The 26646-nt window shown below is 41.5% G+C and overlaps 1 protein-coding gene across 2 annotated transcripts in view; it reads left to right on the top strand.

The window, feature by feature from the left end:
* The window catches only part of USP4 (ubiquitin specific peptidase 4), a 33999-nt gene that overhangs the window by 5220 nt on the left and 2133 nt on the right, over positions 1-26646 (top strand). The window contains exons 5-21 of one of the 2 annotated variants that reach the window (XM_064667692.1): positions 295-440; positions 619-680; positions 7090-7233; positions 7854-7971; positions 9179-9352; positions 9987-10145; positions 10956-11180; positions 11861-11944; positions 12666-12760; positions 21178-21369; positions 21912-22000; positions 22895-23110; positions 23189-23259; positions 23831-23946; positions 24788-24937; positions 25612-25715; positions 26438-26526. In XM_064667692.1, coding sequence (XP_064523762.1) covers positions 295-440; positions 619-680; positions 7090-7233; positions 7854-7971; positions 9179-9352; positions 9987-10145; positions 10956-11180; positions 11861-11944; positions 12666-12760; positions 21178-21369; positions 21912-22000; positions 22895-23110; positions 23189-23259; positions 23831-23946; positions 24788-24937; positions 25612-25715; positions 26438-26526 — 2234 coding nt within the window. The remainder of the gene's footprint in view (positions 1-294; positions 441-618; positions 681-7089; positions 7234-7853; positions 7972-9178; positions 9353-9986; positions 10146-10955; positions 11181-11860; positions 11945-12665; positions 12761-21177; positions 21370-21911; positions 22001-22894; positions 23111-23188; positions 23260-23830; positions 23947-24787; positions 24938-25611; positions 25716-26437; positions 26527-26646) is intronic. The other variant, XM_064667693.1, reaches the window with a different exon arrangement.

Below are 26646 nucleotides of genomic sequence, written 5' to 3'. Positions count from 1 at the left end.
AATATTGACTGTTTCATAGAAGTTGTCCTTGGGGCAGAAAGTTCTCAATGTGTTCTGCACTTTATTGATTTGAAGGCTTGACAGGCATATACATGATGTAAAACAGAAGTTTTTCATTCTTTCAGACCTAATATTAGACAGGTTGTATGAGCAGTTATAACTTCCATGATACATTTTCTACTCAAACGAACTTGAAGGATCAATGATGTAGAATGTCTGGTTTGCCTTTGTTATTTTTCAAGAGCACTCATGTTTTAGGAATTTTGGTGTTGGTTTTTTTTTCCTCCTCAACAGCTACCATCGAGAAAGAAATGAGAAAACTATTTAATATCCCAGCTGAGAAGGAAACCAGGTTATGGAACAGGTATATGAGTAACACCTACGAGCAGCTCAGCAAGCTGGATAGCACAGTGCAAGATGCAGGGCTCTATCAGGGTCAGGTAAGGGGCATAACTTTTCTCTTTTTTATTTTTTTCTTTTTTTCTTTTCAGTCTCGTACTTTTTTTTTTAACTTGCTTTTGTGTGCTTTGAGCAAACATTGATAATGTGATTTGTTAATGCTTTTGCAAAATGTGTAACAGACTTGCAGTTACCTTTGTTACCTGCACTCTCTTTCAGGTGGTTCTAATAGAAGTGAAAAACGAAGATGGCACGTGGCCTGGACAGCATTTCCTGGCAAAGTAAGCAAGCATGTTCTAAAGGCTTCTGCTATGTTGTCCAGCTTGTTTGCTAGGCTTTAGTGACCACGTGTTCTCTGTGGAAGCCTGGTTATCAATGGCTGTTGTGGCTCGCTTTGCTTTGGTTATTTTGAAGCAGAGAAAATCTCAAATATAAATATTCTTCAGTGGTTCCGTTGCTGGTCCCTTGTCTTAGCAAATGCCTGTGTTTGAAAGCCTGTTTCCAGTAGGTTGTGTGAGGATTAAATAGCTTAGGGTTTCTATAGTGCTTAGAAGACAAAAGTGCTATTTGCATTGAACTGGTCTACTTAAAAAGCTACCTCTGCAGACTGCACGGAGAAACAAATAATCTGTCTTTTACTGTTGTAGGACAGAAAGGATCTTTGAGTGTATTTCCAAAGCTGCCAGTAGTGAATGCTCAGAGTTCTGGGAGTTCCCCCTTTAAAAGGGTAGATAAGTAGCTGACCCACTCCACTGCCCCCAGAGGCAATCGTAGAAGCCTGGAAATATGACACAGATCCTCTTGCTGCTGTCTGATTTAGAGAAGAGATGAGTAGGAGGGGGGACTTGGTGAAATAATGTGTGTATAGAGTGAATGGTGTAGAATGGAAGTTGCTTGGAACGATAAGGAACTGCTCGTATCAAGTCCTACTGCAGAAAGCAGAATTTGAGGTTTTCTCCTGGTCTGATGGGCCTACTGAGTTCCCATCCTGGGAGCCATCAGTCTTGATATTGATGATGCTTTTCTGTACAATACAGTTAACTTACAGAACTTGCTGCCAAGTGATCTCATTTGAGATCAAGATAACACTAGTGTTAAACTTGAAGAATGGATCAGGTAGGTCAGTGAAACCTATTTTGAAACAACACTTTTGAGAGATCATACTGGGTAAATGAATCACTAGAATTCCGATGGGATTACAGTGAACTTTCTGTAGGAGTATCACGTGAAAAGCAACTAAACATTCATATCATGTACCTACTCAAGTACTGGTTGACAGCATTAGAGAGACAGCTGTGCAAGACCAGATCATAACGTTTTGTTTCCACATGAAGCAAAGCTAAAAAGAAGCCCTGTAGCATTTCCAGGCTTCAGAATTGTCCTTTTTCAACAGCAAGTCTGCTGTGTAAAGACTTTGATTTAATCTCCAGTGATAAGTAAATGAAAATTGTTATTGGTATGCAGATTAATATTTTCCAATGGCAAAAAAATGAATATTTGCTTATTATAACATGAAACCTGTGAAAGTGTTTGACTTGATGCTGATAATGGTGGCTGAAAGAATTGTTCTATGTCATATGTACAAGATTACCTGTTCTTTTGTACTTGTGCTTAATCCTATCTCAGGCAAACATTGACACCTTCAATGTTCTGTTTCTCATCTGGAGAAAATACTGTTTAGTCAACACCATGGAGAACTTCAGTATTTGGTGTTCTTCCTTTGAGCTGCATCACTTTAATGCTAGAAGCTTATGAGAGAGTTTGCCCCAAATTTAGAGTTTTGATGTCATAAACCCAATAGAGTGTTGGTAGAGAAATGGTGAGCACCTGAATCATTGCCTGTGTGCCTAAAGAGGGTCTGGAAAGCTGGGAATTCATGTCAGTCACTGCTCACAGCACTTGTGTGCAAGGTGACTGTGGGGTGGGTGGGTTCTGTGTAGTGAGCATTTTTCAACATCATTTGCTGCTTGTCAGAGGCACTGGCCCCTGCCAGAGGAAGTAGCTTTTCCACTTTTGGCAACCTTCTGTGTGTTTCCCCAGCCATCAACTGGCTGATATTTTACAGGAAAAATGCTCTTAAACTCCACAGCAGTCCTTGGGTGGTACATTTGGCCTATGCTTGGCCACTCCTGTTTGTTAATTTGCTGCTCCCTAAAGAACAAAAATAATTTCTTCTTGTAGTTTGAAACCATTTTTACTACTAAAGTAGGTTTCAGAAGACAGAATTGATTATACTCATTGTAGGAATTTCAGAACTGGGGGCATACTTTGTTTCTGAAGGGAGAACGTATCAATGACTCTGTGGAACTTGGTACTCTTTGTTACTTACAAGACTCCAAAATAAAATCCTGAGCTGGCAGAGTTCCAGCTCAGCCTTAGCACACATTTTTTTATCCTGGGTATCATTTTCTTATCAAAAGCAAATAAGAAATTGTTAGATCTATAAAAATAGCATCTTTTCCATGAGGTGGTATATTTGAAAACAGGAGTGAAGTTGTATTTAGCATCTGCCTCCTTAACTGTCTGCCTCCCTTTGCAATATTCAGCAGTAAAATACCTTTTGGTTCTTTGGTTGGAGCTAGAATTTTCCTGCTGTTTCCTCTTCTGCTCTTCTGTTTACTGATGGCACTGTGTCCTGACACTGTGTGATTTTAAAGGACCCCTTCAGCCACTGGGCTAAATATTATGTGTGCAGATCCTTATTCCCTGACTTTGAAGTGCTTGAGTTTGTAGCAGATGCCGAGCTTGCAGAGGAGCATTAAGTGTGTAACATAAGTTAAGGAGGCATTTGCATGTAGGAACTTCCTAAATGAAAATCTCTTATTGTCCGTTAAATGGAAATCCTAGTTTTTCTCGCTCTGACAAAAACCTTTTGTCACAGTATTAGTATTTTGTTATTGGTAGTTTAAAGGAGGAGGACTAATTCTATTGTAAATGCTGAAGGAACCCTCAATTGAAACACTTTTTCTATCCCTCTCTTTCCTTTTACAGTATTTTTTTCAAGCTGTTCAGCTTAGCAGTTTTTCTGCTTATCAACCATATGGCTTCAGTTTCTGTACTAGATTAATCTGACCTTGTCCTCTTTATGCTGCAACTGTCCAGATTTCTCCTCACTTGCCATTTATGTGGGGTTTTGACATGTTTTGCAGCGAGACATAAACCAGCTGTCTTTACCTGCAGCCAGGGGCAATGTCCATCAGTATTGTGAGATGAAGTTGTGTACATGGGGTGAAGAACATGAGCCCCAAATACATGTTGGACTCTGTAGGAATGTGATTCCAGTCCTGGTTCAGTCTCCTGGGAGTGCCAGTTCTCCTGAATTGGTGTGCCAGTTACCAAAAAAGTCTTCTGATGCACACTAATAAAACTGTGTGTGGAAATGATCATGTCCCGTGAGGTTGTCAGGAAATTTGGAAAGTAGACTATGAGAGGTTTCAGAAGGAGCCAAGAGAATTGTTGAAGAATTAGCAAAGAGTTTTTGTGCTGGTAGTTAAAGTATTATACTGGTGAGAAATTTAAAAGGTGATTGTAACACTTAAAGGCTTCTATGGGATATGAGAAATGAAAATTGAAGAAGGAACTCTCCAGGCATCAGACAGAGATGAGCAAAAACCAATGTCCAGATGATGAAGCCAGAAGTTGTGCTGCACATGAAATGCACATTTCTTCTGACCGTAGGGGGTATTGATCCTTGGGAGAGTTTATCTGTGCTCTGCTGGATTGGCTGGTGCTGGCCACTGTGAAACTGTGGTGGGAGTTTTTTCTAGAAGGTGTATTTTAGCTCAGACAGGATTTAATTTGAGAGACTTAAATTGTGCTTAAGCAGGAAAACTGACTGAGCATTTGTACCTTGGAGTCTTGTCCTCAAAGCTGTGAAGTTACTTTCTCAAGCCCTGAACTGTTGCATGGTTATATGAAGTCTTTCTTTACTATAGTTTACTCTTGTATAGGTTTTGTTGGTCAGATGTAAATGAATGTGTTTCTCCCTGTCAGAAACATTGTGGTGGTCAAAGGGAAACTGCAGGAGCTTGGCACCTTCCAGTCCAGTCCAGTGGCTGTTGTGCATACAAAGAGCAAACAAAGCAAACTGAGGGTAGTTTCAGTGGTAACCCACTGAATAGCCCAGAACATTTGGGAAGGTTCTAAGTCACAAACTTCAAAGAAGAAATAACAGTTGTCTTTTCCTTCAGAGCAAGGTCTTGGGGCCTCCATTTCCAAGGGAGCAGAAGTCACATCCTGTGAGAGATGTCAGTGGAGAGGGCAGATGCCTTTGACCAGTCAAAGTCTTCATGTTTCTGTGACACATGGGGCACTGGGGATAAATACTTGGCATCCAGGACTTCTGTTGTCACCTCTATGTGAATGAGGCAGTCTTCTTGAGAGCCTGCAGTACTGTGGGGTCATTGACAGTAGCTTCCCAGGCTTAAAATGGGAAGCTTTCAGAGAAAAATGTTTTTCTCAGCTGCTTTCTATGCCCTTCACCTGGAATCATGGCTCCCTTTGTGAACATCTTGTGAAATAAGGGGGAGCAGCTGTGCTTACTAGATCCTTCAGATATTACAGATAGATGAGTAACTTGTAAAATGTAAGAGTACTTAGAATTTTTTTATCTTCCCAAGTGTATTTGATTTGGTTTTTTGTCTCCCTGCTTGAAAAGCTGTTTTGGCCTCTCTTCTATTTTTTTACTGCTTATATGAACCTTCGCAATTTTCCAACAGGAATTCACTTGAGGCCCTTGATGTCTTTGTAGGTAGACCTTCCCCCACTCTGTGACTTGTCTCTTGTCTTTGCTTTCTGATCCCTTTTTTATCCTCCCCCATATTTCTTAGCTTTTTTGTGTGTGTGTGGGATACTGTTGAAGTGCTTGTGACTGTTCCGTTGCCATGTGACTCTTGATTATGCACTGTCTCTATGCTTCTGCTTGAAACGTTGAAATCCCTTAAGAGCTTGCCCTCCTTTTCTTTTTTTCCCTAATAGATTTTCTTCATATTATTTTCTGAGCATCTTTTTCTATTCTCTCACTGGGATCAAACGTGTCAAGCAGAGATGCTGGGTTTTCAAGTTTAGCATTTTCTAGATTGCCCTTCTTTGCTTCTAGATAATTCACTCCTTCAAACTTTTAAAATGTGTTCTGAGCAGATTTACATGCTGTTGTTAGCTAAATTAGTTTATTCTTGACCCTTGAAACTCATCTAGCACGAGTGTGATAATTGTTGTTTAGTCCAGACCCCTTTTGTTCTCTCATTGAACTTATTTTTGTGTCCAGGTAATCTTGAGAAGTCCCACCTCCAACATGCAATGACAGAAAGGCATTTATTGTCCCAGAAATGGTTACCTTAGTTATTTTGGTATATCTCATTCTTTCTAGGATACTTTCCAGTGTACTTTCTGGTTGTGCTGGCTGGTGTTTTTTTTTTTTTTCCCCCTAACATATTTCAGGTTTTGATGGTGTTTGAGTTTGGTGTTTTCATCTGCAAGATCCTGTTGTAACTTGTTTACTTCTGTGTTTATTTTGCTGGTATTTACTGCTGTTATATTTCCAAACTTTGAAGGCTGTCTAGCTGTTCTGCCTTGTCATGGCCATTATGGCTTGTTCATTGTCATAGTTTTTGCCCCACAGAGGTTTTCCAACATAGTTCTTTTAGCACCATCTGAGCTATGAATACGCATTTTCAGTTAGCATCATTTGAGAATGAGTGCCACATTAAAAAAGATAAGTGGACAAGCCAAAGCTTGAGGGCCCTGTCCTCTGCTGGCACTCTACTCTGCATTGGGCTAGTAGCCACTGTTGAGTGGCTACTCAACAGTGTCCTGCACTTTTTGCTTTTGGTTTTACATGTTTATTTGGGCAAAGACGGAGAGAATAGACCATTTCCCAGTCAGCTCTTGCTGTAGAGAAATTAATTAGTGTCCAAATAATTTATTTAAGCTTATTAGTGTATTACTGTCTTGTAGGTTTGCTTTTTTTATGGAGCTGTCTATGTCAGGACACTGTTGAACCTTAATGCCTTTTTGGCCTTGTGTTCTGTTCTGGGGGTGAGGACAGTAGTAGTGTGGGATTCACAACCAGATAAACTTGGGATATATGACCTTTTTTAATCTGTTTCAATATCTCCAGTCTCAAAATGCTGAGGATTGCTGTGCATGCTGCATGTACATAATGGTGTGTCTTGTCTGCAATGTGTAGTTGTTCCACAATGTAGTTGAATCATCCAGGCTAAGGAAAAAGCTGCTTTGTGCCCATCCTGGTTATCTTCTTTCTGATTAATGTTCTGTTTGAAGGGGTGGTCTGGGTGTCAGGTGGGGAAGGACTGACCTTGTCACTTTTTAATGCTGGTTGAGTGTGTTTTGGTGTTAAGATTTAGAGGGTTTTGCTTGCTTGTTTCAAGGTGATTTACTGATAAACTTAAAGCTTGCTTCCCTCTCACTCATACCATCTGAATTGCTACTTACTTCTGTTTAGGACTCAGATTTTGCTTTAAGCAAGAATTGTTGCTCCTGCTTCTGATACTTTTTTCCTGATGTTCTGTTCCAGACAAGTGTTTGGAAGTGTGGTTGCATAATCAAAGCAGTAAACTCTGCGTGGAGTAACTAACTGTAGCATGGCAAGTCCTTGGACTTTTGTGGGAGGTGGGGTTGGGGGTGAAAAAAGTAGTAGCACTGTTTCTACTTCTTTTTCCTTTCTCCCAGATCAAGCACTGCAACTAGCAGAAACTTTACTACCTCTTCAAAATCATCATCAAGTTCTTATTCCTCAGTGTCTGCCACTTCTGTCATTACTAACGGTGATAGCAGTAACTCCTATGGACTGAACAGCTCCCACCTGGGCAGGGGGTAAGAGCAGGAATGTTCTTTTTGTTTCTCCATCCTTCGTGTGAATAATCCCTTGCATCCTTGCCAGCACAGAAAAGGAGTGTGATGGTGCCCTGTGAGGAGTTCTACCTCTCTTGTGTACCTGTTTATCAGACTTTGCTCTTGGAAGCCACTGCCTTCTGCTCTTCCTTGCTCACTTGCAAAAGTTCCAGAGCTTACTAACTGCCAAAGCATTGCCTGATTTTGAGGGGATTGGGGGTATGAGGGAAGGGATTATATTCTTTTCTCCATCTGCCATTCTGGTAGAAGCCTTTCCAGGTACAGATGAGAATTTTCTTGTTCTTTCTGTACTACATAGACTCTTGCTGCATTAGGATAGTGTGCTGTGTACTTAGAGGAAATTTATGTGTTATGAGACATAAATTAATAATAGACTGTGTAAGGATTAATGTTTCCAATGTTAGCACGTACACTTCATGTTCCTGGTATTCAGTATTAGCCACTATGAAGCAGCAGAAACACATAGTCTGGTTAAACAATTTCATTAAACAGTTTTTTGACTTGTGTTTGCTGTGACTTTTAAGTAGTATTGAGACTTGATAAACTCATTGTGGAGTTCACTGTGCTGTCTTCTTTTCCAGAGGTTCTGGATTTGTCTGTAACTCTTACAACTGCAGGGACAGTGCTTCCCTGTCACAGCCTGGACTTTGTGGACTCAGTAACCTTGGAAACACCTGCTTCATGAATTCTGCATTACAGGTGAGAATTGGAAAGAACCCTCTTTAAAATCAAATGAAAGATCATAGAGATTGTGGATTAAAATTGGTGAAAATAAAAGGATGTTTTAATGTGATTCAGTGAGGAGACTACACCTCCCAAAACTCATAAAATCCAAAAAACCCAGACAAAAAAAATCAATTCATATTGAGTTTGGCTTATGTGCAGGACACTAGTACTATGAAACATATTACAATATTAGGGACTGGATCTGAAATATGTGGCTTCTGAACAGGCTGTGGGGGAAGCAGTGAAAGGTGCCCAGCTGTAACATAAGGTCCCAGTGCTGTGCTCTGCCAAAAATGGGCTGACATGGAGGATGTTCTGACACGTGTGGGCTGCAGAAGCGACATGAGCAGGTCACTGCTTGCAGTTCTGGGTCCATGTTTGAAGATTCTTGAAAAATTAAGAGTATGTATGGCCACAGGAAAGGTTCAGGGTCATTGTGTGGGGTGTTGAGGTTGTAACAGTTGCGCGAAGCTGATAATTGATTCTTTACTTTTAAACTTAATTGCTTGGGATTATTTTCTTCATTTTAAACAATGCAGAAACTTGCTAGGGATAGTTTTTTCCTAAGAAGTCTAAACAAAATGTGAGCCAAATTGTATGAACTTTGATTTAAGCAATGGGCAAACTTTTAGTGTGGTACAAATACTGTGGAATGACTTCAGTCACTCTGTGGTAGGTTTGAAAGATAGAACAGGCCCTAAAATAACTAATGCATTATGCATGTGGTATTCAGGGTACCACAATAAACTTGGACTACCCCTCTTTTTGTTCATCATGACTGTATTTTCAGTTGTACCCTGGTAACCTTAAATCAGTTTATGCTTTTTTGGACTTCATAGCTAGGACAGAGTTTCTAAAATTAATTTTCATTGTCAAAGTAACTTAATCTAAACCCACTTCAAGCTTAATTTATCATGCAAACTAACCATGTTAAGGACCAGTTACTTTCTTTCTTGTATTTACATTAGGCTTTAATTTTCTAGTCGTCAGTCCTTCAAATACAAATTTCTGCCTTAATTTCTTTCTTTTTTTTTTCTTTTACTAAACATGTACTCAAATTAGGTCTCACCAGTTTCGTTAACTTGGTACACGTTCTGATGTGAAATTTGAATTTGTTTTTTCATTGTCACACAGATTTATTGCCCTGTGCAGTAAGTTCATTTCCTTAATGCTTTTTCAGTGTCTGAGCAATACTCCTCCTCTGACTGATTATTTCCTGGAAGATAAATATGAAGCTGAAATAAATCAGAACAACCCACTGGGGATGAGGGGAGAGATTGCAGAAGCCTACGCGGAGCTCATTAAACAGATGTGGTCTGGGAGACAGTCCCACGTGGCCCCACGGATGTTTAAAGTAAGTGTGTCATGTTCTTGGAGCACAGCTCTGAGACAGAAGGAACAGTGAAAGCTGATGTGCCTGCCACACATTTTGTTGTTGTGAAAGCAGTAAGGACAGAATTGCTTCAGTGTTGTTTCATGTTCTGTATAAATGCTTTCCAGGGTACAGGCAGGAACTTGCCAACGAGTGCTGTCATTCCTCAGAGTTGGTTACTGCTCTTGGTGTTACTTAGTAAATGACTTCCAAGCCTGAGAGCTGTTTACAGATGAATCAGAATGATCTTTGCAACAAAACTAGACCAGGTCATGTGAATTGCCATCTCTGAGCTTTGATCAGTGAGAAAAGATGTGCAAGGTACAAATCTAAAAAATGAAATTATAAAAGTGGAGAGCAAAATGCATCCCCAGAGTCTGTAACATTATTTCTCATTGCTTTAGTGTGAAGAGTTGCTTTCAGCTGAAATACTGAAAGTAGAAGGGAAAATTGTTCTGGCACCCTTTAGTGTGTTAGCATCCAGTTCCCTGTGGCTTCCTGCCAACACAAGGTAGTGGGAGTTGATCTCTGCAAAAGCCAGGACCTGAGTGGTTTTATTTCTATCTTCTGCACACAGGTAATGCTCACCCCCCTCATTCTTGCCTTTGTGTTTCAGACACAGGTTGGCCGATTTGCTCCTCAGTTTTCAGGATACCAGCAGCAAGATTCCCAGGAGCTCTTGGCTTTTCTTCTAGATGGCTTGCATGAGGATTTGAACAGAGTGAAGAAGAAGCCCTACTTGGAGCTGAAGGATGCCAATGGCAGACCTGATTCGGTATGGGTCCCTTTACTTGAACACAGGGCAGGTGGTGCTTCCCAGGGTGTTTAGTTGGATTCTGGGACACTTCCTGGCCTTCCTGCTCACAGGCCACATGAGCATCCTCCCTACAAAGTGGTGTACCTGGGATGGGAGAACCCTGTCATGCTTCATGTCACTCTACCTAAATGGAGAAAAGTAATTCTCTTATGAGGTTTTCCTTATAGAGACCCAAAAAGTCTGTTCTGTTTGTTTTATTTTCCTGCCTTTTCCTATCCTGTTTCCCAGTCAGCACTGATATGTGAGCCCCTTGCAGACACTTTGTTCCCCCAAAGTTGGCAAACACCCTGCTCTCATGCAATCAGACACATAATGGTGAAATGTCTTCCTCAGTGAACTCATGCTCCCCTGATCAGGCTTTTGTGGCTTGTCACAGTCACACAGCTGCAACATACTGACAACTGCAGAGTCCAGAGTAAGTGGATTGGGTGAAAAAGTGCTTTAGGAACATTGAAAAACCAGATGCAAAAACTGGTTTTAGGAAGTGTATGTGACTGGTTGTTTTTCCTCTCAACAGGCAGTGTGTCTTTTCTTGTACAATACAGTGCATGTGGCAACATCACAAGAAGCAGTATATTTATTTAATCTTTTTTTTTCTCTCCAAGAAATCCCAGTGTGTTGTGCTGGACATACTGGTAGACCCCCTTTCCTGTGTAATTTACCTATCAGTATTGATTTCCTGAGTTTTCTTTGATCCCAGTGCTCACCATGTTATAGAAATCTTTGAAAGAAATAACTTCTAATAATTTTTTATTTGTATTTTTATAGGAGGTGGCAAAAGAGGCCTGGGAGAATCATAGGCTGAGGAACGATTCTATCATTGTGGATATTTTTCATGGTCTTTTCAAGTCTACCCTTGTTTGTCCCAAATGCTCTAAAGTTTCTGTGACCTTTGATCCCTTCTGTTACTTAACCCTCCCACTGCCCTTGAGGAGAGATCGTCTCATGGAAGTTACCCTGGTATATGCAGATCCACAGCGTAGACCTGTCCAGGTGAGGCTTGTTGAAGACACAGATTTCTTTAAGTCATCCCAGCCCTTCTCTTAGGTTTCAGAGTTGACAGGGCCAACTTTGGACTAGATGATCCTGATGGATCCCTTCCAACTCAGCATATTCTATGATTCTAAATGGGTAAGGCTTCTGAATTTCAAACAGAAATGAAAAACCAATCCCTCTTGGTAAGAAAAAAAAAAAGAAAAATTGTCTTTTTGCTTTTAAAGCCTTTTCAATAGACTGATTTTAAATTTCCCCACCCATTTGATTTTCAAATGGGCCCATGCATCCCTAAGGTAGCCTTGTGCTTGCCACAGAGAAGAACAAGATGTGGGGGGCCCACGCAGAGTGACTGGATGCCCTGATGCAGTTTTAGGAGAACTGATTGACAGTATTTCAATGTCTTTCAAGAATTTTGACTTGACCTCCAGCGGCAGTGGAGAGAATGGTTCTAAGATGTTTTTTATCACATAAAGAAAAAGCAATTTTGTGTTCTGAGCAAGCTTCTGTGTCTGGTGATTTTATTTTTTTTTTCCTGGTGGCTGTGACCTTAACTTGAGCTGAACTCCTATAAATTAAAGATTTAAGAGTTTTTAAGATTTCATTTCTGTTTTCTTGCTCCCTGCCTTGCCTGGGTTTATTTTGCCTGGTGTAAAACATGATGTTCTCTTTGTTTCCAGTACCGGGTTGTGGTGCCGATGATGGGGGCCATCTCGGATCTGTGTGAATCACTTTCCAAACTCTCTGGTGTTCCTGCAGAAAATGTAAGGATAAATGGAGACAGTAATTTTGATAAATGTTTGTTCTTCTTGAAGCGTTTTGGTGGCTTAGCTTTTAAAGATGGGTTATAAGCTGAACTTTATGGACTAGTGACAAGACCCTAACAAGTTAAAATGCTGTGCTTTGATTGTAAAATGAAGAAGATTCATGAAACAATCTGTGTTTATCCTGATAGTTCCAGTGCAGTAGAGAGGTTTAAGAAAAGGAACAGAAAGGTAACCCTCACCCCCAACACTTCTGATAGTGTAGTTTCTTAGTACTGAGAGGTGTTCAATGTCTGGTTTGGGTCCAACTGTTCTTGGATGTCCTTTTAATAATGAAGGATCAGGTGAACATTTCCAGAGGGAATTCAATTGGTGGGGTATTTTTTAGGATGCCAGTGCAGCACTTCAGTTTATTTCAGTTAGTTACAGATGTGAGTGATCCATGCCTGAATTCCTAGCCTGGTGCCACTTTGATGCTGGGATCTGTTCTGCTGTTTCCACCAGGCTGACTTGGAGTTGCGTCTCCTCGGTACCTGCGTAAAATCGGTCTTGTTAATTGCTTTGTTTTTCTGATCAGTCTTAACAGATACAACTGATGTTGGTGCACTGAAAATTCAAATAGAGAACTAGAATAAACTGTTGCTTGAATTTAAAGGTAGTTTGCCTAAATTTACGTGAACTTTTACTATAATCTCTTTGCAAATATCCCTTGCTGTTCTAGATGGTGGTGACAGACGTGTATAATCACCGGTTCCACAAAATCTTCCAAATGGATGAAGGTTTAAATCATATCATGCCAAAAGACGACATCTTTGTGTGAGTAAAGTGGGAAGATGCCGCATGTGAAGAATACTGCAAAGCATTTGCTTTGGTTTCAGGTTATAAAACCCAACTCCTGTCCCCCCTCAAACCCTAAGTTTTCCTGTAGACCTTTTGCATGACTTAGAGTAATGCAGCACTGCTCTTACCAGCAGATCAGCACGTGGAATGTTTAGTAGATATTTTTCTAATGCAAAGGAGGTCATGGCCATTGGGTAATAGTGAACTTCTAGTTTGGTGTGTGTTCTGTAGTTTAGAACGTCCTACAGGCCTCTCTCAGAGATGATAATCTATGTCTGGATTGCAGTTATGCTCCCACTGGCATTTTTCATCTAGCTCAGGCTTACTGTTCTTATGTTCCAAAGCAGCCAAAAGCCTTGGAGCGTGGGGTTTAAGATGTTGTACTCTGCCTTTCCAAAATCTATCATAGCTGTAACAGCACCCAGCTAACTCTGACTGGGGGTTCTTTATAGACTCTTGACTGGTGCTAAACACTGTTTCTTAAATGTGTGGTTGTGAAGGACCTTAGGGAAGCTGAGGATTTGGTTCTGCTTGATGTTCTACTTGTGTGTGGTGGATGAGATATCTGCAGTCACCTCTGAAATCCAGTGAGGAGAGCAAAAGTTGTGTTCCTCTATTGCAGCTGGAAATTGAAAACTTTTGCATGTTAAGTGCAAAGTGGACTTTGAAGCTCACAACTGAACCTGGGGCTGAAGGGTCAAATCCAGCCCTCCATCACAGGTCCAGTCTTCCTCACATGAGAGCATTCCAGTGTGAGATTGTAGCTTCCATGAAACTGTTGGGTCAGTGTGAAGACATGCCCTAACATCCTCTAGTGCACTGGGAGCCTTTCACTGGGTGGGATGCTGTGACATTCTGCTTGTTGCTCTGTTCTCATGCTCTCTGTGTGACCTCTTTGCTGAGATGCAATGTAGGAGTTTGTTTTGAAAAGTTTTCTCATGTTGTTGTTGTCCTCAATTGCATCTAAAGGTGTGGCTGGTTAGGATGGCTGGGGAGGATGTTTGGCTTCTGTGAAATCTGTCTGGGAGGGTATTGGGAAGTGTTAGTTTTGTAAGTCTGTCTCCAAAGCCAATAAAACACTGAAAAAATAAGAAGCATGATATTACAATGGTAATTGCAAAAAAGCCCTGCTTTCTTACAGGCATAACATCATATCCCTGCACAGAAAACAAGTGTCTGAATCAGGTCTGCTCTGGGGTGTGGGGGAAGCATTGGCTGAACTGCAGCTCCAAGTGTATTTTCCTTTGCAATTGGCACTTCCTTTTATGTGCAGGGCAACTGTAAATGAGGTGATGCTGTGAGTCATAGTGAATGAACTGACCTGAGTTAAAAATAACCCTCCAAGGAAGAGGAGAGGTAGCAGGAGGAAGTTTTGCGAATCCTGTTTTTCCGTGTACACCCTCCAAGATCTTTTCAGCACTAAGGGGCAAGAGAAAGCAGCCAGGCACCAGGGCAAGAATTAGGAACAAGCCACTCATAGGAAGTCCCTTTAGTGGGTGTTTCTGCCAGGAAAAAGATCTATAAAGTAATATTCTAACTACAGCTAAAACCCAACGTTCTTTTATTGAAAGGAAGTCTTGTCTCAAAAACACAACAAAGAAACACTTGTTCAATAAAGAGCAAAGCTTCTTCAAAGGCAAATGTAGAGTTACATTCACTGTGGACAATCTACCTACCTTGTCTGGTTATAAAAAGTCTGCAATTAGGTGTTCTAAGGTTTAATGAAATCATTCAAGAAATGGTAATAGCATTGTGAAGGTTCTTGAATTCCCTTTGGTTTCCATCTGTTCAGGTCATCTGCTGATGTGGGTGTGAAAGGAGGGACAGACAGTGTTTCGTGTTAAAATTGGACGAAGGTGGGATTGTTCAGGGTGGGTCTTCAATTTGGGATTTCTGAGCTGCAGTTTGAGTGATACTTCAGGGATTTTTACCCTTTTACTTTAGGGATTTTTACCCTTTTGCTGTTGCTTATAGAGCCTGACGTGAGCAGGCTGTGACAGTGTGGTGGCATTGGGAGAAACTTCAAAATTGTCCATGAAAGGATGTGGCTGTGTTAAGGTTTTAGTTCATCATGCTCTTTCAAACTGACCACGTGAAGGATATGCAGAAGGCTTTTTTTTGTTGTTGTTACAGCATATTTTTTTGTGCTTTCAGTATCTTTATGAGAAATTTTGATTTTTCTTTAGTTTCTCCTTTGAGGAAGTGCTTCTCATTTTTTCTTTTCATTTAGCCCAGGGTCTGAGGAATCCTATGAGATCTTTGTGAATTTAAACTTAATCATTAAGTTGAAACTGGCTTATATAAGTTTTTTCAGGCTTTCTAAGTCTTAGTTTAAGATTCTTATGACTTAAAGATGGTTTCGTATTGCCTGCATAGTCCATAAAATGTTCAGCTCAGAAAAAAATCCTCATGTGCTGACTGGTGCTGTGGCTGTGGGGTGGATCACTAGTTACACTGAGTAATGTCTCTCTCTCCTGTTCCTGAAAGAAAACTGTCTTTGTATCGATTAATGAAGGGGAACAGATGCTTTTTATTAGAAAGTACAACTGCAGAAGGTTTTACAGTGACAGTATTTTCACCCAAAATTCACAATTAAAATAAATAACCTTAAAAAGATTCAGTAAATCACTCTAACCCATCAAATATTTGTTTGCACTACATTTATATTGGACATTACCACAGAATAAACTTTTAAAAACACTTTCTAAAGTGTTGGAGTGAGAAGATAGTGATTGCTTCATAAGAAGGGAAGAAACCCTCTGGAAGCTGCTTGTCTACCATGTTTTGAAAAGATAATTTTTTCCAAGATTTGCTTGAATCACTTAGTGGCCTTGTGTGGCAAGACTAAAACGTACCAGCTTTTAGTTTAGGGAAATAGAAGTTACAGAAGAGATGAGGGTTTTAATAGCATTAATTATGTTACAAATCACATAGGAAAACTGCATCATTTCAGGGTATTGTGCTCAGTGCAGCAAAACAAAGTGAGAGCTTTGTCAGGGAAAAACAAATGGGAGAGGGGTTGTCTGGTAGTCATGGTACCTTTTGCAGGGTGTGTTCTTGGGCACTAAATATTATCCTAGATGTGTGTTAAGTTGACATATAGTATGCAACCTGAGATATTACTGAGGACCATTAGTTAATTGTATTCATGTGAGATGTTTACTAGAATCCAGATGTCTCTTGTATTTGAATTAGCATGGTATGCAGTGTCTCATGTACTTGAACTCTTTCTTAATTCATGTTTTATTGATCCTGTCCCTTTTATATACTCATCATATGCTCTTATTTTCCAGCGATGTCCAGTGGCAAGACTTCCCTGTTGGCAAACTGTAATGTGTACATCTCACTCCTTGTTTTAAGTAATTGAAGTTAGATGCTAAGTTTCTTCCACTGGTTAGAAAACAAAGTTTGGAGAAGGAAGTGATCCACAATAGTTGAATCAGTACAACATATTCAGAAATAGATTTCTCATGTGTATTTTCCCACAACTTATGTGTGCGTTCCCCAAACTTGTACTTTAAAATTTTAGAGATGGCTCAATGGGTCTTACCAGTTTTTGAGGTCTTTTCCTAAAGGGTTTTGCTGCCTGGTCTTTGAATTTGGATGTACTTTCAGGTTCTTTTCATTTGTTCCTTCCTGATGGCCACACTGAGTGAATTCTGAGAGAAGCTGTGATAAACTGAAGACTGCACCCTTCCATGCTGGTGTTTAAATCATCCTTTTAAAGGTGTAACAGTTTCCTCACTTGAAAAGCACTCCTCTTTTCCACTGGCATAAGCAAACCAAGGTTGTGTTAGTTATTGTCTGTGGTTATTTGCTGGACTCTGAGAATGCAAAGAATGTAGTGATGGGGGAGTACAAGGCCCTCAGGCTCTGATTTTATGAGCAACTGCCATCCAGTTCTTCCTTTGTTCCTTGATTTCCTTGTCCCCCCTCCAAACAGAGACCACCAGGTTGATCACCTGTGTGACTGTCTTCTGTAACAGAAATAAGTTGTTTCTCAATGGTTATGCAGCTTTTTAGGGTCTGATTGTAACTTAAACTGGCAGTTCTTGCCTTCTTTATGTTTCTTGCAATCACCTTAAGTTGTCCCAGGATTGAAAACTTTAATTATAAAATGTCAGTCTCTTACATTATTTCTGCAGGTTTGCTTTGCTGAAGGCAGTAGTCAGCCCTGGGTCTGCATGTGACAACAGTATTCCTGTGGTTTGACAGACTTCTGATTTTAGTGCTGTTCTCTGGCCAGCTGGCAGCACATCTCTCAATTCAAAATTTGAAGACTTAACACCACAGGAGATCTGTGCCCCAGCAGGGATGTGATTTAAAAAAAAAAAATTAAAGTACTGTTGTCTTGCTTTTGACACCAGTGTCTGTTAAATCCCAACTTTCAGTTTAGGCCTCTGTTATGAGCAGAACATGGATTTCCATGAAGTGCTGTGGTTGGAAATGTCACTGAGCAGGAACTCGCACAACACGTTGCAGCAGGAGCAGAGCAACTGGAATGGGCCTTGGCTCTCCTCAAGATTTGTCTCCTCAGAACAAAACTATATATTTTCTTCCCCAAGTCACCTGAAAGGGGAGGAGAATGTGGGTCTGGAATTCTCCAAGCCTGTTCTTTCATGAGGCTTTACACTTGTCTCTTTCTCATCATGACAGGCTTGGAAATGTTGGGTAATCCTGGTGCAAGATGTATTAATATTTAGCATCAGAGAAGAGGTGGGATGCAGAAATGTAAGGAGTTGGTAGAAGCCTTGAGGCAAAAATCAGTGACACTACAGCTTCTCATAGTGTTGGAAATGTCTCTCTCCAGGCATCTCGTTCTGTGGCAGGACAGGGAGGTCTGTGGCAAATGCTCAGAGCTCACTCACATAAAGGTGGCCTGCAAATCAATTTGGTGCCATGAGTTCAGTGTTTGTGCTGAATGCTCTCATTCCCCAGGCTAAGCAGAGAACAGCTTCAGCACACAACCCAAACACTTGCTATTTCTTTTCCTTAGGTTCTGGGAAGTCCAGCCCCAGTAGGATCTCCGGCTCCCGCTCCAGTGTAACCCCCACACATGCACCATGCTGGTGATATCCCATCACCAGGGATCCTGCTGGAGCTTGGAGCCGGTACAAGGGGTCAGGTAAGTGCCACTTGAAAACAAACTCCACGGCCCATTTCAAGGGTATCCCTCACTGTAGTTCTTTTTAGTTCTCAGGAACTAAGAAGAAAACTGTTCTGATGGATAAACTAGATCCTGCTGTTCTCTTAGCCTGGCTAATGGGGCATTATTATATAATGTGTTTACACTGATGAAATTTTCACAAATTGATTTGCAGGTCACCTTTAACCTATCAAAGTGTGCATATTTGAGTAGGATATACTTTGCCATACATGCCATGCTTTCTGCCTTCTCCTACAACATGCTGTGTGGTACATTTAGGTGAGTTCATGGTCTTGCAAAACCATGACTGGCTGCAGAAATGTAGGTTTGTTAATGTGACTGAGGCTACAGCAATTATTGAACGAGTTAATGAGGTCAGCAGACCAGCTAGTCTGGTAGTTTTATGTGAAACATGTATGAGATCTTGTAGCAGACTGGTCTTGCTGAAATGGGGTTTTCGTGTTTGAAATGAGTTTGTGTCCTTTCTGCAATGAATTTGTATTTTTTTAAACTTTGTAAAAATCTTCCTGGTTGAATTCCCTCATTACTTTTAATCTTACTCCGCTGCAAGACTAGAAAAATCCTGTGATCAGCTTCTACAGGGCAAGCTGCCCTGTAAAAAAAATTTAAAAATTGCATTTGCAGTCTCTTATCTCCTTATTTACTTGTCTGTGGGTGTTCTGTTATTATGAAAGAAAGTAAAAAGATTTTAGGAGTATCTCCACTTCCTAGAAGAGATCAGAATATGTGCAGTAGTTTCACATGTTTTTTTCCAGGTCTCTGTTTATTCTTACTGTCTACTTTTGATCCTGTTGTGATTTCACAACAGCATCTCTGGGTGGGTGTGCAGTAGTAACCCTGTTCAGACAGATCTGTTTCTCAGCTTCTACAATGGCATTTTTTCCTGCAAAATACACTTCCTAGTTGTTGCTGGAGACTGACTTGGGGTCCACACAGTGTTTTTGCAGCTGGAGTTAATATCATAGACCCCAGCACTTGGGAGGGAGTGTTTCAGTAACATACAACATACAACCTGGTGTTTAGCTCAGAGTATGTTTTGCTTTCAGTGCCCTTTCATGTAACTCTGCCTGGTCTTCTGTAGCTTTCTACGCTCCTGTGCACTTGCTTAACTTAAGTGTGCAAGGGAACAAAAGTTCCCTCAATGCTCACTGCCTCCTTTCTGAATTGTAACCACAGACCTGAAGCCTTCATAAAGCTGATGAGGGCTGGTCAAGTCCTACCCTATTGCTTAGCAGTTTTCAGACACTTTTTAGAGTTGTTGGTAATTACAAAGGCAGCCAAGCCAGTATTTTGCGGTGTGGTAGCAGCTGAACTGATGCCCCTGACTTTTAAAACCATGTTGTGTAGTCTGGACTAGCATCATCTTTATGTTCTATTATTTCAGTGAAGTTGTAAGATACAGAATTATGGTGTATTGTTCAGCAATTCCCAGTATCAGCTCTATAACCTTCCTTAAACTGTACATAAAGTACTTATTCTTAGATTCTTTTTTTTTTACAGGGAATGTTTGAGCTGTTGCTCAAGAGATCAGAAAAATGACAGATCCTGATTCTGCTTTGTCTGCTTCTAGTACTAGTATGTAAAAGCTGTTCTGAGGTGGAGTGGGTAGAGGGACACTTGGGTAACCAAATCTGTTCTGTTTTGGTGAGAAGTGTGCAAGATGCTCTCCTGCAGAGTGCTGTGGGGTGCGGTGTGCTGGCTGTTGGTGATAGATGACTCCTGCCTGGTGTAGTAGCTTTTTCTCTCTGTCCCATCTGTTCCATTCCATGGGCAGGGCTTCATTCAGGTGCTTGAGGGTGGAGTGTAAGTGGGGGTTGCATTAATTGCTGCTTGCAGAGCACAGTGTAGGTGGTGTGAGAGGCAGTCATGTCCTGAGTGTGTCATGTTCTGAGCTGTGTTATGGGAGTCCAGCTTAAGGGTCTCGTAGGACCTGGAATTAATCACAGATGATACTCTGGGACCGAGTATGGCCTTTTGTTATTTAAACAGTACTAAGTAAAATAATTCACCTCTTTGTGGTGCCATTTCTCAGGAAACTTTAGAAAATGTGAACTGTATGCAGTGCTGGTGTCCAGCTGATTAGTACTGACAGCCTAGAAAACCTCCACAGAGCCATTGGTGTTGGACTGTCTTATGCTGACTCTGAGCTCTTGTGCTCTTGGTGGGCTGGGACTCTCTGGAAGGATGTTTTCCTTCATGTATTCTACTGACTCAGTGCAAGCCCCAGACTGGGATCTTTTTTTGTTTTAATTAGGATGGACCAGAACTACAACTCTGAAATTTGTTCTTTTCCCTGCTCTACAAGGCCCTTCTGAACACAGGAATAAAAATGTTTCTCGGCTCTTGAGAGAAGGGAAGTGGCTTGTCTAATGTGAGAGGACTGTTAAGAGTTGAGTGCATTCAGATGTGTGACTGTGGTCTTGGTCATTATGTGTAGTGACATCTTTCATGAAATCTTTCTTTCTCTTTCAGTTTTAAGATAATTCTGAGACAGGTGACTCAACAAATTAAAGAGCAGTGTGACTTGGCATTCCTGAAAATGAACCTTATGTAATGAATAGCCCTGAAGCAAACAGTGCAATAATGTTGGACCACGTGGTTTCTTTCGATTCTGACGTCTGCAAATATTTCATTTGCTGTTTCACCCAGGACACGAGCTGCATCTCAGTCTCCTTTCTGCTCTGCCTAGCTGTTTGTTGTCTTCCAGAATTTTTCTTGTTTGCTTCCTGTCCTTGGAGTTTTCTGTGAAGCAGATGTTTCCAGACTCTTGGTTTTCTGAAATGTTAGCTGCTCAGTGATGTGAGCTCAGGCCATTAAACTGTGTGAGAAGCTGTGAGAATGCAAGACCCAAAGGTGTCAAGTGGGTGTCTTTCTCCAGGGGAAACAAACAGTCAGAGGAATTTCAAAGTAAATTTAGTATTTGTGTTGATGCTGTGATCTGGTTGAAGCACAGTGTAGTTGTCAGGGTGTGTCTTGGGAGGCGAGTGGCAACAGAGATTTGAATTGGGAATACAGAGGGCAGGTGGCAGTCAAGTTGGTGGCAGGTCTGTATCCTGTGCCGCTGTGAGCCATGGGGAGTGTTCAGGAAACTGCTCTGTAGCATGAGCACATAGTACAACCCTTTGTACCTGGTGCAGAGAGTTACTGGACTGAGTTCATATTGGTTCTATGTGCTGTGCTTCTTGGCAGTGGAAATAACCCGTGGAAATGCCTGTCTTTCAAACAGGTATGAAGTTTGCAAGCCAAGTGAGGACAGCTCAGAGTATGTTACTCTCTCTATTTACTTTCGGGAGAAGACAACAAGACAATCCAGCAACACTGCAGGGACTGTGCTCTTTGGGCAGCCACTGCTCATATCTGTGCCCAAACACAAGCTCACTGTGGATCACCTGTACAGTGTGGTTTTGAAGCAGATCAGGTAAGTCATGTCTGTGCCTTTGAATCCTGTGCCAAGTTCTAGAGATCACTTATTCAATTACAATGTAATAGAATTACTGCATCCTTACTAACAGGAAGAATTTTTGTGTGGGATGTATAAACCAGGGTTTGTGTTGCATTGGTGTCTGGAGGCCCCAGGGACATTTCAAGGTCCTGTTTTTTTGGGCTCTCTAAAAGACACTTCTGGTGGTGGTCAGAAGGGGGGCTGTTTGCTCAGTGTTGCAAAACAGGTGAGGAGCAGAACTCAGGCCATGTTTTCAAGGCTGACAGATGGGGCCACCATAACTTCCTTTTGCCTTTCAATCTACTGCCAGTAAAACTCAGAACAAGCAGCGAGAGCAGAGACTTACTGAATTGTTGTTTGACTCATTCTGAGGGCTCTTGGCCTCTAAATGCTGCTGTACAGGACAGGTTCTGCTTTGCTGAGGGGGATAGGGCAGCAAGAACTGATGACAGGGGGGTGCTACTGTTCTGATGCTCAGCTTCAGTCTGGTTGTGTGACAAACATACCCCTCTTTTTAGCCGCTATGTGAAACTCCCTTTGGCAGAAGAATACTCTACACCCTGCCCAGACAGAGGAACCTGCAATGGCTCCAATGGGGTGGTTGAAGGTAAAGTTCTTTCAAAATTGGTTGGAAACTTTTCAGCACTTTTAAGTTTTTTATTAGCTTTTTATTAGTTTTTTATAGTTTGTGCTATGTGTATTCAGTTAAGCTTCAGCAGATTGTTTCTTCACCATGATTAAACCACACTATTGTGTAGGACTTCTGCATGGGATGGGGGGGAATTCTTGTAGAACATCTTCCTCTACAGGGAGATCAGATGTGTGTAAGAGGCATCTGGGGAACAAGGTGTGGTGTGCATTCATCCTCGATGTTAGGGAAGTCCTTGCTTACTCCTGCTTAGGGAGGTGTTCAGGTGCCTCCCTCCAGAGGCAAATCCTTTCTTGATGTGTCCTTTGCTGATGAAAATTGGCCTGTTAGGTCACAAAAAATAAGTTGTGGAGAAATAAAGTGGAAATGGTATTTTCTGTTGGAGGACCTAGAATCATGAGGTCTCATCCCAAGGCTACATGCTTACTAAGACACTTTTAATGCTGATGGCAAATGCATGTTTCCCTTTCTTCTTTGAAATAATTCACTCCTGTAGCCCTGAGGGTAACAACTAGAAGAAGTTAAATGGGGAAAAAAATCTGCCCATTTTTTCCCTAAGAATGGAAGTAACATTCTTGGAGACTTACATATTCCCTTCTGTAAAGACACTCAGCTGCAACCTTGTTGATTCTCTCTTGGGGATATTTCTTAGGGTGTGCTGTCAGAAGGTGTCATTGTTAACCTACTGCCAGCTGAGCACTCTCCATCATATCTGATTCTAGGATATAAAATCCAGCACATTACCTGGCACGTGCTAAAGGGAAAAATACAACTTCAGTGGAGTGGGCAGCAAGCAGGGGTTTCTTTTTCTGTGAAGCCCTTTAATATTGTCCTTGTTGTAAATTTTGCCAGGTGACATTGAAGAGATGGAGCATCAGGATGGTGGAGAGGAAGGCAAGGAAAAGCTGACTGAAGCTGATCCCTGCCACTCCGAGGGTTGTATGCAGGTGGAGGCAGCAAGAGACCTGCAGCCTTGCAAGAAACAGCATTTCACTTTTAGCCTCGTGAATTCTTCTGGGACCTCTGAGATAAACTCCATTGTTGAAGGAAAAATCTTAAAACTGAGTGGTAATTATTTTCTTGCTGTCTTTTTTTTTTCTTCCTTCTCCTTACACCTTTGCAATAAATGTTTCTTCTTTCTTGTAGCTTTTTCTGCAGTTGCCATTGACTGGGATTCTGATACACGGAGGCTACTTTATGATGAACAGGAGGCACAGGTATGCTCTTTTCATAAATAATCTATATGTAAACTTGCATGGTACTTAAAAGATGACAGTAAGTGGTGAAATTTAGGTGTAGTTCCCTCCATAAAAACTGAAGTCACTGGCATGAGATAGGTTTACTTAAAATCTACTAGTAGTAAAGTCTATGGATCTGTAGTTGCTGATCTGTTTCTAGTGTGTTCTGAAAAAAGCAGACCTTTTAATTTCAAAACTAAGTGGTCTAGTTCATGGTCCACTCACAAAACAAAACTCAAATCTGAAGCCAAATTCATAGAGCCTAACAGAAATCTCAGTATTCCTTCTGTGAGAGCTCTGCTGGATCATATTTTGTAACAAAAGAAGCTGGTTTTATTGTCTTGATAAAAGCCCTAAACCCACCAACTTTTAGTTTGTTTATATTTTTTTCTTATGGACAAGAAAGGAGTGGCTGGAAGCTTGAGAGGAGTGTGTGGCTGGGGAAGGGAGGGGGCAGAAACAGGCAGCATGGGGAAGGTGAGTCTAATTTTGTGATGTAAAGGATTACAGAGTACATGGAATTGAATAAAGCATCCACCTCTTTCACTAGGCATTTGAAAAACATGGCAGCATGCTACAACCACAGAAGAAGAAGGCTGTAGTAGCCCTCAGAGACTGCATAGAGCTCTTCACTACTATGGAAACACTTGGTGAACATGACCCATGGTAGGAGCCTGTGCCTGCATGTTTATCATAAAGTGCTATAACTATTTGAGTTCATGTTACTTGTCACGGGATTCTGATAATTTCCCAGGTCTGTCCTTTTGTGTTCACCTGTGAGAAGTCTGTAAGATCTCTGTTAAGTGATTGACTCCATAGGCTGCAGGCAAAGTGTCAGCGGATATGAAGCTTCCAAAGATCAGGTCATTTTCAATTCCCAGGCATACATTTGTCTTCTAGACAGTGTCAGACAGTGTGGTAATAAAGACTGAAAGTATGTGCCTACCTTAGCATTTAATCCTGTATTATTTCTAACTTGAACCACTCCTGACCTGCTCCCAACTCTACCAAAATTCCCTAGGCCAGAGGGACGAGATACAGCAGATCCCAAGTGACCAAAATGTGGTTACCATGTGTGCAGAGGATCTTTGGAAGTTGTTTGATAACTGTGTAAAAAAATAACTTAAAGTGTACTAGGAGATTGTTTATTACTAATTTCCAATTACATGGTGCAGATATGTTTGCAACTGTGACCTGTTTGAGCTGCATCAGGGGATAATAGAAAAGTAATGGGATCTTTAAACTTTTTTTTTAATTTATGAAAGGAAAATTAATTTTTGTACAATGTTCAGTTAATACACTTGTCATAGGGCATTTTGCCTATGAAGTGAAAGCAAGCTGCAGTTTGGAATTCTCTGAGGCAGTGTGTTCACCTGCATATTCCACAGTCAATGTGCCTTCTGTAAGGCAGGGACTGTGCTGTGCTAGTGAGGAATCTTTAATGGAAGGCCAGAAGCTTTTCTTTTAATGTAGTTATTAACTTCCTTATTTGTTATTCCTTCCTCAGGTACTGCCCTAACTGTAAGAAACATCAACAGGCCACAAAGAAGTTTGACCTGTGGTCTTTGCCCAAGATTTTGGTGGTGCATTTAAAACGCTTCTCATACAGCAGATACTGGAGGGATAAACTTGACACTGTTGTGGAATTCCCTATCAGGTAGGATTCTTCCCTCAAGCCAGGAAGAATTTGAAGAATCTGGTCAAGAAGAATCTGCTTCTGATGTTTCTGTTGGTGGGTGGGCTTGTTATGAAAGCTGTAACTGGAACAGCTGTCTTCTGGGTTTGAGCAGCTCGACAGCAGGCATGAGTTGAGTTGGTTAGTTTTTAGTGGGGTTGTTTTTGTTAAGGTTAATCAGTTTTAGACATCTCAAAGAGCATTAGTTTATGTGATTCTGCTGGACCATGAGAACTTCTGTAGTGATTTTAAAAATTTGTTGGGCAGAGCTGCACTTGTACTACTGAGTATTGCACAAGTACAAGATGAAAGCCTGCCCGGTCCCTCTGTTTCTGCTTGTCAGCACCTTGCTGTGGGATGAAGCATATTACTTACTTACTCCTATCTCACTTTTCATGCCTACACAGGGACACACTGAACTGTATTTTATTCAGCACCTCCCTCTAAACCTTTTGGCAGTGCTTGATGTGTTTACCAGGACCTGCCCTGTGTGAGAGGGGTAACAAGTCTGGTCTTCACACTAACAATGCCTGGCCCTTGAGGAGTAGAGCAGCCCTGCTGCACCAGTGCTGCCTGCAGAGCTTCACTGGTGTCATGCAGCTCTTCCTAAAAAGTGCTGGTTACTGCTGTGCTGATGCTTTTGGGTTTCCTTCCAGGGGTTTAAACATGTCCGAGTTTGTCTGCGACCCAAGAGCAGGCTCGTATGTGTACGACCTCATCGCAGTTTCCAATCACTATGGAGCCATGGGAGTGGGCCACTGTGAGTAACTGCTGCTCTGTCCCTTGGGCACAAGGAAATGTGGGCAGAAGGGTCCTGGGAGGGCTCTGTGTGTTGGACACCTGCAGTAGCCCTCACTAAGGATTTCTAGTCCCCAAAACATACCTGTGTTCTGTGTGCAGGTGAATACCATATTGGGAGGTAATATCCTTCTTATTAGGCTCTGTAGGGCAGATAACCAGTTTGTGTACTTTGCAGCTGCCTGAGGTCTGACTCTGATGCCTGTGGGATCCTGGTTAGTAGTCATTAGTGTGTATGATGGTGTTCCCCAGCTTATGAGTGAAGTCAAGACTTTTCAATGCTGAACTTGAAATTATGAAAATGACCTTTTTACTGGAGAGTGCTGGGGAGGGTCACAGCTGAAGGGGGATATGCTCTGAGATTGGGGATCACAGTCACAGAAGTCTTGGCTGGAAGAGACTTTGCAGGACTTTTAACTTACTTCTTGAGTCAGGACTCGTGCAAACACTCCTTCATGTGAAAATGCAGAGTCTTAAACAATGTGTTTGGGAAAGCTCTGGCTCAAGGCAGGTGAACAAAACACTATAATTCTTTTCCTCAGTTTCTTTGCCCTGTGTCTCTCTGGTATGTGGGACATGGTCCTAGACTAGGACCAGCCAGCATGTTGCAGAAGATGGGTGTGTTGGTGAACTAGGCTTGGGGTGGGTAATGTCAAAGCTGAGCTCAGTTTCTCCCCGTGGCAGACACTGCCTACGCCAAGAACAAAGTGAATGACAAGTGGTACTACTTCGATGACAGCAGCGTATCAGTGGCTTCAGAAGACCAAATAGTGGTGAGTATTTGGCCCGAGGCCATTCTGAGTTTGTGCTGAAAGTGTGGTTCCCTGCTTTGGGTGTGACATTTCAAGCCAAGCCATGCGGATGGTTTCAGATGGGTTTTCTTTTTGTTTGGT

This window comes from Pseudopipra pipra, chromosome 11, assembly GCF_036250125.1.
Source record: "Pseudopipra pipra isolate bDixPip1 chromosome 11, bDixPip1.hap1, whole genome shotgun sequence".
Taxonomy (NCBI): Eukaryota; Metazoa; Chordata; class Aves; order Passeriformes; family Pipridae; genus Pseudopipra; species Pseudopipra pipra.
This window is presented reverse-complemented; position numbering and strand designations above follow the sequence as displayed.